Here is a 10,329-nt window from a genome sequence, read left to right as displayed (position 1 = left end):
AACCAGGTCCAGGTCAGGACCCAAAGAACCAGGTCCAGGTCAGGACCCACAGAACCAGGTCCAGGTCAGGACTCAAAGAACCAGGTCCAGGTCAGGACCCACAGAACCAGGTCCAGGTCAGGACCCAAAGAACCAGGTCCAGGTCAGGACCCACAGAACCAGGTCCAGGTCCAAGCGTGTGAAGTGTGTTTCCTCAGGAGGGGGTCTGGAGTCTCCCTTAGAGAGAGGGGGAGAAGTTCAGCATCCGTGAGGAACTCGGAGTAGAGCCGCTGCTCCTTTGTGTTGAAAGGAGCCAGTTGAGGTGGTTCAGGATCATCTGGTCTGGATGAACCCTGGGCGCCTCCCTAGGGAGGTGTTCCAGGCACGTCCAGCTGGGAGGAGGCCTCGGGGAAGACCCAGGACCAGGTGGAGAGATTAGATCTCCACACTGGCCTGGGAACGCCTCAGGATCCCCCAGTTAGAGCTGGTTAATGTGGCCCGGGAAAGGGAAGTTTGGGGTCCCTGCTGGAGCTGCTGCTCCTGAGACCTGATCCAGGATCAGAGGCTGGAGCTGCTGCCCCTGAGACCTGATCCAGGATCAGAGGCTGGAGCTGCTGCCCCTGAGACCTGATCCAGGATCAGAGGCTGGAGCTGCTGCCCCTGAGACCTGATCCAGGACCAGAGGCTGGAGCTGCCGGCCCCTGAGACCTGATCCAGGACCAGAGGCTGGAGCTGCTGCCCCTGAGACCTGATCCAGGATCAGAGGCTGGAGCTGCTGCCCCTGAGACCTGATCCAGGATCAGAGGCTGGAGCTGCCGGCCCCTGAGACCTGATCCAGGACCAGAGGCTGGAGCTGCTGCCCCTGAGACCTGATCCAGGACCAGAGGCTGGAGCTGCTGCCCCTGAGACCTGATCCAGGATCAGAGGCTGGAGCTGCTGCCCCTGAGACCTGATCCAGGACCAGAGGCTGGAGCTGCTGCCCCTGAGACCTGATCCAGGATCAGAGGCTGGAGCTGCTGCCCCTGAGACCTGATCCAGGATCAGAGGCTGGAGCTGCTGCCCCTGAGACCTGATCCAGGATCAGAGGCTGGAGCTGCTGCCCCTATTGTGTCCTCTGTTGAAGGACAGTGTGTCTCGTGTTCGTACTCACCTGCCGGCTGGAGGCCGCTGAGCAAGGCAGTCCACCCCAGAATCAGCTGAGTCAGCATCTCCGCTCCTCTGTGACAGCAGACGGAGAGTGTTTGGTCTCAGTATTTCACAATAAAAGCATCTCTTAAATGTTTGGTCTCAGTATTTCACAATAAAAGCACTCCTTAATGTTTGGTCTCAGTATTTCACAATAAAAGCACTCCTAAATGTTTGGTCTCAGTATTTCACAATAAAAGCATCTCCTAAATGTTTGGTCTCAGTATTTCACAATAAAAGCATCTCCTAAATGTTTGGTCTCAGTATTTCACAATAAAAGCATCTCCTAAATGTTTGGTCTCAGTATTTCACAATAAAAGCATCTCCTAAATGTTTGGTCTCAGTATTTCACAATAAAAGCAGCTTCTTAATGTTTGGTCTCAGTATTTCACAATAAAAGCAGCTCTTAAATGTTTGGTCTCAGTATTTCACAATAAAAGCAGCTCTTAAATGTTTGGTCTCAGTATTTCACAATAAAAGCAGCTCTTAAATGTTTGGTCTCAGTATTTCACAATAAAAGCAGCTTCTTAATGTTTGGTCTCAGTATTTCACAATAAAAGCATCTCCTAAATGTTTGGTCTCAGTATTTCACAATAAAAGCACTCCTTAATGTTTGGTCTCAGTATTTCACAATAAAAGCATCTCCTAAATGTTTGGTCTCAGTATTTCACAATAAAAGCATCTCCTAAATGTTTGGTCTCAGTATTTCACAATAAAAGCATCTCCTAAATGTTTGGTCTCAGTATTTCACAATAAAAGCACTCCTTAATGTCTGCTGACTAACTTTTAACTCCCTTCTGTTTAGAAAAGACTGAGTGAAGCTCAGCAGCAGAGAAACAGACGCTGGTCACAGACATGATGATGATGATGATGATGATGTCACATAAACAGACACAGTACCTCTCGTAGCTCGGTGGCGTCCGGAGTGCAGCTGTGGTCCTGCAGCAGCAGAGGCGTGTGGTCTGTGTGGTCCTGCAGCAGCAGCAGAGGCTGTGGTCCTGCAGCAGCAGAGGCGTGTGGTCCTGCAGCAGCAGCAGAGGCGTGTGGTCCGTGTGGTCCTGCAGCAGCAGCAGAGGCGTGTGGTCCTGCAGCAGCAGAGGCGTGTGGTCCTGCAGCAGCAGCAGAGGCGTGTGGTCCTGCAGCAGCAGAGGCGTGTGGTCCTGCAGCAGCAGCAGAGGCGTGTGGTCCTGCAGCAGCAGCAGAGGCGTGTGGCGTGTGGGCGCTGCTGCTCCTGCTGGTCCTGGTCCAGCTCGGCTGCAGCTCTTTCTGCTGAGTCCCACTTCCCTGGGTGAAGATGCAGAGGCAGCGTCTGGCAGCGTCCGCAGGAACACTCACATAATGAGTTCACCGCCGAGCCAAAGACGAGTCTGCAGCTTCTGCTCCGTCACCTCCACCTCTGACCACGTCTCTCTCAGGTCCCACCACTCACACCAGGGTCAAATACACGGGTCCCAGGGTCCTACATTCCCCAGGTCCTGTGTTCCTCTGGTCCCGTGTTCCCAGGGTCCCGTGTTCCCAGGGTCCCGTGTTCCCAGGGTCCCGTGTTCCCCAGGTCCTGTGTTCCTCTGGTCCTGTGTTCCTCTGGCCCGTGTTCCCAGGGTCCTGTGTTCCCAGGGTCCTGTGTTCCCAGGGTCCTGTGTTCCCAGGGTCCTGTGTTCCTCTGGTCCTGCGTTCCCAGGGTCGGTAAAGGACGATAATATCGGTCAATCAACAGTAAACATCAGCCAGATGGACGTACGCCCCTCCCCCCAGCGTCACATACATGCCCTTTTTTGGTCAGAGGAAAAGAGGCGGAGTCAAAGTCTGACAGATGGAGACTCCTGTAGAGACGGAGCTGACGGAGACGCTGTGGTCTGAACAGGAAATGCTGAACTTACTTTAAATCACATTTCACGGATCTTAAAAGTTTAAATATTTGATTCATTTCCTTTGTTTTATTCAGAGTTCTCTTCGTGGACCAGGTCTGAGGTCTGAGGTCTGGGGTCTGGGGTCTGGGGTCTGAGGTGGTCTCACGGGACTCGGCAGCAGAGACGGGTCCAGCTGCAGGAAACACGGGTGCGTCTGTCCTCAACAACTGCTTTTATTGTGAAATACTTCAATGATTTCACAATAAAAGCAGCTCCTAAATGACTCACCACTCAAACGATCAGCTGCTCAGACATGAAGAATCAAACCAGATCAGCTGCTCAGACATGAAGAATCAAACCAGATCAGCCGCTCAGACACGAAGAGTCGAACCAGATCAGCTGCTCAGACATGAAAAATCGAACCAGATCAGCTGCTCAGACACGAAGAATCGAACCAGATCAGCTGCTCAGACACGAAGAATCGAACCAGATCAGCTGCTCAGACACGAAGAATCGAAACAGATCAGCTGCTCAACCACGAGGAATCGAACCAGATCAGCCGCTCAGACATGAAGAATCGAACCAGATGCTCAGACACGAAGAATCGAACCAGATCAGCCGCTCAGACACGAAGAATCGAACCAGATGCTCAGACACGAAGAATCGAACCAGATCAGCTGCTCAGACATGAAGAATCAAACCAGATCAGCTGCTCAGACACGAAGAATCAAAGCAGATCAGCTGCTCAGACACGAAGAATCAAACCAGATCAGCTGCTCAGACATGAAGAATCGAACCAGATCAGCTGCTCAGACATGAAGAATCAAACCAGATCAGCTGCTCAGACATGAAGAATCAAACCAGATCAGCTGCTCAGACACGAAGAATCAAACCAGATCAGCCGCTCAGACACGAAGAATCGAACCAGATCAGCCGCTCAGACACGAAGAATCAAACCAGATCAGCTGCTCAGACACGAAGAATCAAACCAGATCAGCTGCTCAGACATGAAGAATCGAACCAGATCAGCTGCTCAGACACGAAGAATCAAACCAGATCAGCTGCTCAGACATGAAGAATCGAACCAGATCAGCTGCTCAGACATGAAGAATCGAACCAGATCAGCTGCTCAGACATGAAGAATCAAACCAGATCAGCTGCTCAGACACGAAGAATCAAACCAGATCAGCTGCTCAGACACGAAGAATCAAACCAGATCAGCTGCTCAGACACGAAGAATCAAACCAGATCAGCTGCTCAGACATAAAGAATCAAACCAGATCAGCTGCTCAGACATGAAGAATCGAACCAGATCAGCTGCTCAGACATGAAGAATCGAACCAGATCAGCTGCTCAGACATGAAGAATCAAACCAGATCAGCTGCTCAGACACGAAGAATCAAACCAGATCAGCTGCTCAGACACGAAGAATCGAACCAGATCAGCTGCTCAGACACGAAGAATCAAACCAGATCAGCCGCTCAGACACGAAGAATCGAACCAGATCAGCTGCTCAGACACGAAGAATCAAACCAGATCAGCTGCTCAGACACGAAGAATCAAACCAGATCAGCTGCTCAGACACGAAGAATCAAACCAGATCAGCTGCTCAGACACGAAGAATCAAACCAGATCAGCTGCTCAGACATGAAGAATCGAACCAGATCAGCTGCTCAGACATGAAGAATCGAACCAGATGCTCAGACATGAAGAATCAAACCAGATCAGCTGCTCAGACACGAGGAATCAAACCAGATCAGCTGCTCAGACACGAAGAATCGAACCAGATCAGCCGCTCAGACATGAAGAATCGAACCAGATCAGCTGCTCAGACACGAAGAATCGAACCAGATCAGCTGCTCAGACACGAAGAATCGATCCACATCAGCTGCTCAGACATGAAGAATCGATCCACATCAGCTGCTCAGACATGAAGAATCAAACCAGATCAGCTGCTCAGACATGAAGAATCGAACCAGATCAGCTGCTCAGACACGAAGAATCAAAGCAGATCAGATGCTCAGACATGAAGAATCGAACCAGATCAGCTGCTCAGACATGAAAAATCGAACCAGATCAGCTGCTCAGACACGAAGAATCGAACCAGATCAGCTGCTCAGACACGAAGAATCGAACCAGATCAGCTGCTCAGACACGAAGAATCGAAACAGATCAGCTGCTCAACCACGAGGAATCGAACCAGATCAGCCGCTCAGACATGAAGAATCGAACCAGATGCTCAGACACGAAGAATCGAACCAGATCAGCCGCTCAGACACGAAGAATCGAACCAGATGCTCAGACACGAAGAATCGAACCAGATCAGCTGCTCAGACATGAAGAATCAAACCAGATCAGCTGCTCAGACACGAAGAATCAAAGCAGATCAGCTGCTCAGACACGAAGAATCAAAGCAGATCAGCTGCTCAGACATGAAGAATCGAACCAGATCAGCTGCTCAGACATGAAGAATCAAACCAGATCAGCTGCTCAGACACGAAGAATCAAACCAGATCAGCCGCTCAGACACGAAGAATCGAACCAGATCAGCCGCTCAGACACGAAGAATCAAACCAGATCAGCTGCTCAGACACGAAGAATCAAACCAGATCAGCTGCTCAGACATGAAGAATCGAACCAGATCAGCTGCTCAGACACGAAGAATCAAACCAGATCAGCTGCTCAGACATGAAGAATCGAACCAGATCAGCTGCTCAGACATGAAGAATCGAACCAGATCAGCTGCTCAGACATGAAGAATCAAACCAGATCAGCTGCTCAGACACGAAGAATCAAACCAGATCAGCTGCTCAGACACGAAGAATCAAACCAGATCAGCTGCTCAGACACGAAGAATCAAACCAGATCAGCTGCTCAGACATAAAGAATCAAACCAGATCAGCTGCTCAGACACGAAGAATCGAACCAGATCAGCTGCTCAGACATGAAGAATCGAACCAGATCAGCTGCTCAGACATGAAGAATCAAACCAGATCAGCTGCTCAGACACGAAGAATCAAACCAGATCAGCTGCTCAGACACGAAGAATCGAACCAGATCAGCTGCTCAGACACGAAGAATCAAACCAGATCAGCCGCTCAGACACGAAGAATCGAACCAGATCAGCCGCTCAGACACGAAGAATCAAACCAGATCAGCTGCTCAGACACGAAGAATCAAACCAGATCAGCTGCTCAGACACGAAGAATCAAACCAGATCAGCTGCTCAGACACGAAGAATCAAACCAGATCAGCTGCTCAGACATGAAGAATCGAACCAGATCAGCTGCTCAGACATGAAGAATCGAACCAGATGCTCAGACATGAAGAATCAAACCAGATCAGCTGCTCAGACACGAGGAATCAAACCAGATCAGCTGCTCAGACACGAAGAATCGAACCAGATCAGCCGCTCAGACATGAAGAATCGAACCAGATCAGCTGCTCAGACACGAAGAATCGAACCAGATCAGCTGCTCAGACACGAAGAATCGATCCACATCAGCTGCTCAGACATGAAGAATCGATCCACATCAGCTGCTCAGACATGAAGAATCAAACCAGATCAGCTGCTCAGACATGAAGAATCGAACCAGATCAGCTGCTCAGACACGAAGAATCAAAGCAGATCAGATGCTCAGACATGAAGAATCGAACCAGATCAGCTGCTCAGACATGAAGAATCAAACCAGATCAGCTGCTCAGACATGAAGAATCAAACCAGATCTGCTGCTCAGACACGACGAATCGAACCAGATCAGCTGCTCAGACACGAAGAATCAAACCAGATCTGCTGCTCAGACACGACGAATCGAACCAGATCAGCTGCTCAGACACGACAAATCGAACCAGATCAGCTGCTCAGACACGAAGAAACGAACCAGATCAGCTGCTCAGACATGAAGAATCGAACCAGATGCTCAGACACGAAGAATCGAACCAGATCAGCTGCTCAGACACGAAGAATCGAACCAGATCAGCTGCTCAGACATGAAGAATCAAACCAGATCAGCTGCTCAGACACGAAGAATCAAACCAGATCAGCTGCTCAGACATGAAGAATCGAACCAGATCAGCTGCTCAGACATGAAGAATCAAACCAGATCAGCTGCTCAGACACGAAGAATCAAACCAGATCAGCTGCTCAGACATGAAGAATCGAACCAGATCAGCTGCTCAGACATGAAGAATCAAACCAGATCAGCTGCTCAGACACGAAGAATCGAACCAGATGCTCAGACACGAAGAATCGAACCAGATCAGCTGCTCAGACACGAAGAATCGAACCAGATCAGCTGCTCAGACAAGAAGAATCGAACCAGATCAGCTGCTCAGACATGAAGAATCAAACCAGATCAGCTGCTCAGACATGAAGAATCGAACCAGATCAGCTGCTCAGACACGAAGAATCAAAGCAGATCAGATGCTCAGACATGAAGAATCGAACCAGATCAGCTGCTCAGACATGAAGAATCGAACCAGATGCTCAGACACGAAGAATCTAACCAGATCAGCCGCTCAGACATGAAGAATCGAACCAGATCAGCTGCTCAGACATGAGGAATCAAACCAGATCAGCTGCTCAGACATGAAGAATCTAACCAGATGCTCAGACACGAAGAATCTAACCAGATCAGCCGCTCAGACACGAGGAATCAAACCAGATCAGCTGCTCAGACACGAAGAATCAAAGCAGATCAGCCGCTCAGACACGAAGAATCAAACCAGATCAGCTGCTCAGACACGAAGAATCGAACCAGATCAGCTGCTCAGACACGAAGAATCAAACCAGATCAGCTGCTCAGACATGAAGAATCGAACCAGATCAGCTGCTCAGACATAAAGAATCGAACCAGATCAGCTGCTCAGACATGAAGAATCGAACCAGATCAGCTGCTCAGACATGAAGAATCAAACCAGATCAGCTGCTCAGACACGAAGAATCAAACCAGATCAGCTGCTCAGACATGAAGAATCGAACCAGATCAGCTGCTCAGACATGAAGAATCGAACCAGATCAGCTGCTCAGACATGAAGAATCAAACCAGATCAGCTGCTCAGACACGAAGAATCAAACCAGATCAGCTGCTCAGACATGAAGAAATCGAACCAGATCAGCTGCTCAGACATGAAGAATCAAACCAGATCAGCTGCTCAGACACGAAGAATCGAACCAGATGCTCAGACACGAAGAATCGAACCAGATCAGCTGCTCAGACACGAAGAATCGAACCAGATCAGCTGCTCAGACACGAAGAATCGAACCAGATCAGCTGCTCAGACATGAAGAATCAAACCAGATCAGCTGCTCAGACACGAAGAATCGAACCAGATGCTCAGACACGAAGAATCGAACCAGATCAGCTGCTCAGACACGAAGAATCGAACCAGATCAGCTGCTCAGACACGAAGAATCGAACCAGATCAGCTGCTCAGACACGAGGAATCGAACCAGATCAGCTGCTCAGACACGAGGAATCGAACCAGATCAGCTGCTCAGACATGAGGAATCGAACCAGATCAGCTGCTCAGACATAAAGAATCGAACCAGATCAGCTGCTCAGACACGAGGAATCGAACCAGATCAGCTGCTCAGACACGAACCAGATCAGCTGCTCAGACACGAAGAATCGAACCAGATCAGCTGCTCAGACACGAAGAATCGAACCAGATCAGCTGCTCAGACACGAGGAATCCAACCAGATCAGCCGCTCAGACATAAAGAATCAAACCAGATCAGACACGAAGAATCGAACCAGATCAGCTGCTCAGACACAAAGAATCGAACCAGATCAGATGCTCAGACACTAAGAATCGAACCAGATCAGCTGCTCAGACATGAAGAATCGAACCAGATCAGCTGCTCAGACACTAAGAATCGAACCAGATCAGCTGCTCAGACACGAAGAATCGAACCAGATCAGCTGCTCAGACACGAAGAATCGAACCAGATCAGCTGCTCAATCACGAAGAATCAAAGCAGATCAGCTGCTCAGACATGAAGAATCAAACCAGATCAGCTGCTCAGACACGAAGAATCAAACCAGATCAGCTGCTCAGACATGAAGAATCGAACCAGATCAGCTGCTCAGACACGAAGAATCGAACCAGATCAGCCGCTCAGACACGAATAATCAAACCAGATCAGCTGCTCAGACACGAAGAATCGAACCAGATCAGCTGCTCAGACACGAAGAATCGAACCAGATCAGCTGCTCAGACATGAAGAATCAAACCAGATCAGCTGCTCAGACACGAAGAATCAAACCAGATCAGCTGCTCAGACATGAAGAATCAAACCAGATCAGCTGCTCAGACACGAAGAATCGAACCAGATGCTCAGACACGAAGAATCGAACCAGATCAGCTGCTCAGACACGAAGAATCGAACCAGATCAGCTGCTCAGACACGAAGAATCGAACCAGATCAGCTGCTCAGACATGAAGAATCAAACCAGATGCTCAGACACGAAGAATCGAACCAGATCAGCTGCTCAGACACGAGGAATCGAACCAGATCAGCTGCTCAGACACGAAGAATCGAACCAGATGCTCAGACACGAAGAATCGAACCAGATCAGCTGCTCAGACACGAGGAATCGAACCAGATCAGCTGCTCAGACACGAAGAATCGAACCAGATCAGCTGCTCAGACACGAGGAATCGAACCAGATCAGCTGCTCAGACACGAGGAATCGAACCAGATCAGCTGCTCAGACATGAAGAATCAAACCAGATCAGCTGCTCAGACATAAAGAATCGAACCAGATCAGCTGCTCAGACACGAGGAATCGAACCAGATCAGCTGCTCAGACACGAACCAGATCAGCTGCTCAGACACGAAGAATCGAACCAGATCAGCTGCTCAGACGAGGAATCCAACCAGATCAGCCGCTCAGACATAAAGAATCAAACCAGATCAGACACGAAGAATCGAACCAGATCAGCTGCTCAGACATGAAGAATCGAACCAGATCAGCTGCTCAGACACTAAGAATCGAACCAGATCAGCTGCTCAGACATGAAGAATCGAACCAGATCAGCTGCTCAGACACTAAGAATCGAACCAGATCAGCTGCTCAGACACGAAGAATCAAACCAGATCAGCTGCTCAATCACGAAGAATCAAAGCAGATCAGCTGCTCAGACATGAATAATCGAACAGGATCTAAAGAACTCCCCGGAGGTGAAACGTTCCCGACTCTCGGACCTTTAATGACAAACAGACGAAGAGTTTCTCTGGATTTCTTTATTTCAGGATCATGTGACGAGTTCCCGTCAAACACTCGACAGATACATTTTTATTGAAGCGTTAGAA

General features: G+C 49.2%; 1 protein-coding gene across 1 annotated transcript in view; it reads right to left on the bottom strand.

The window, feature by feature from the left end:
- The window catches only part of LOC310952512 (uncharacterized protein), a gene marked incomplete at its 5' end in the record, with an annotated part of 13,657 nt that extends 10,331 nt beyond the window's left edge, over window positions 1-3,326 (bottom strand). The window contains 3 exons of the mRNA XM_083921130.1: window positions 1,130-1,197; window positions 2,065-2,351; window positions 3,309-3,326. Of these exons, the coding sequence (XP_083777256.1) occupies window positions 1,130-1,197; window positions 2,065-2,351; window positions 3,309-3,326 (373 nt within the window). The remainder of the gene's footprint in view (window positions 1-1,129; window positions 1,198-2,064; window positions 2,352-3,308) is intronic.
- Between the last annotated feature and the right edge of the window lie 7,003 nt (window positions 3,327-10,329).

The sequence above is a fragment of the Echiichthys vipera genome (assembly GCF_963691815.1).
Source record: "Echiichthys vipera genome assembly, chromosome: 10".
Lineage (NCBI taxonomy): Eukaryota > Metazoa > Chordata > Actinopteri > Perciformes > Trachinidae > Echiichthys > Echiichthys vipera.
The sequence above is the reverse complement of the archived record's forward strand: the minus strand, read 5'-3'. Positions and strand labels throughout refer to the sequence as shown.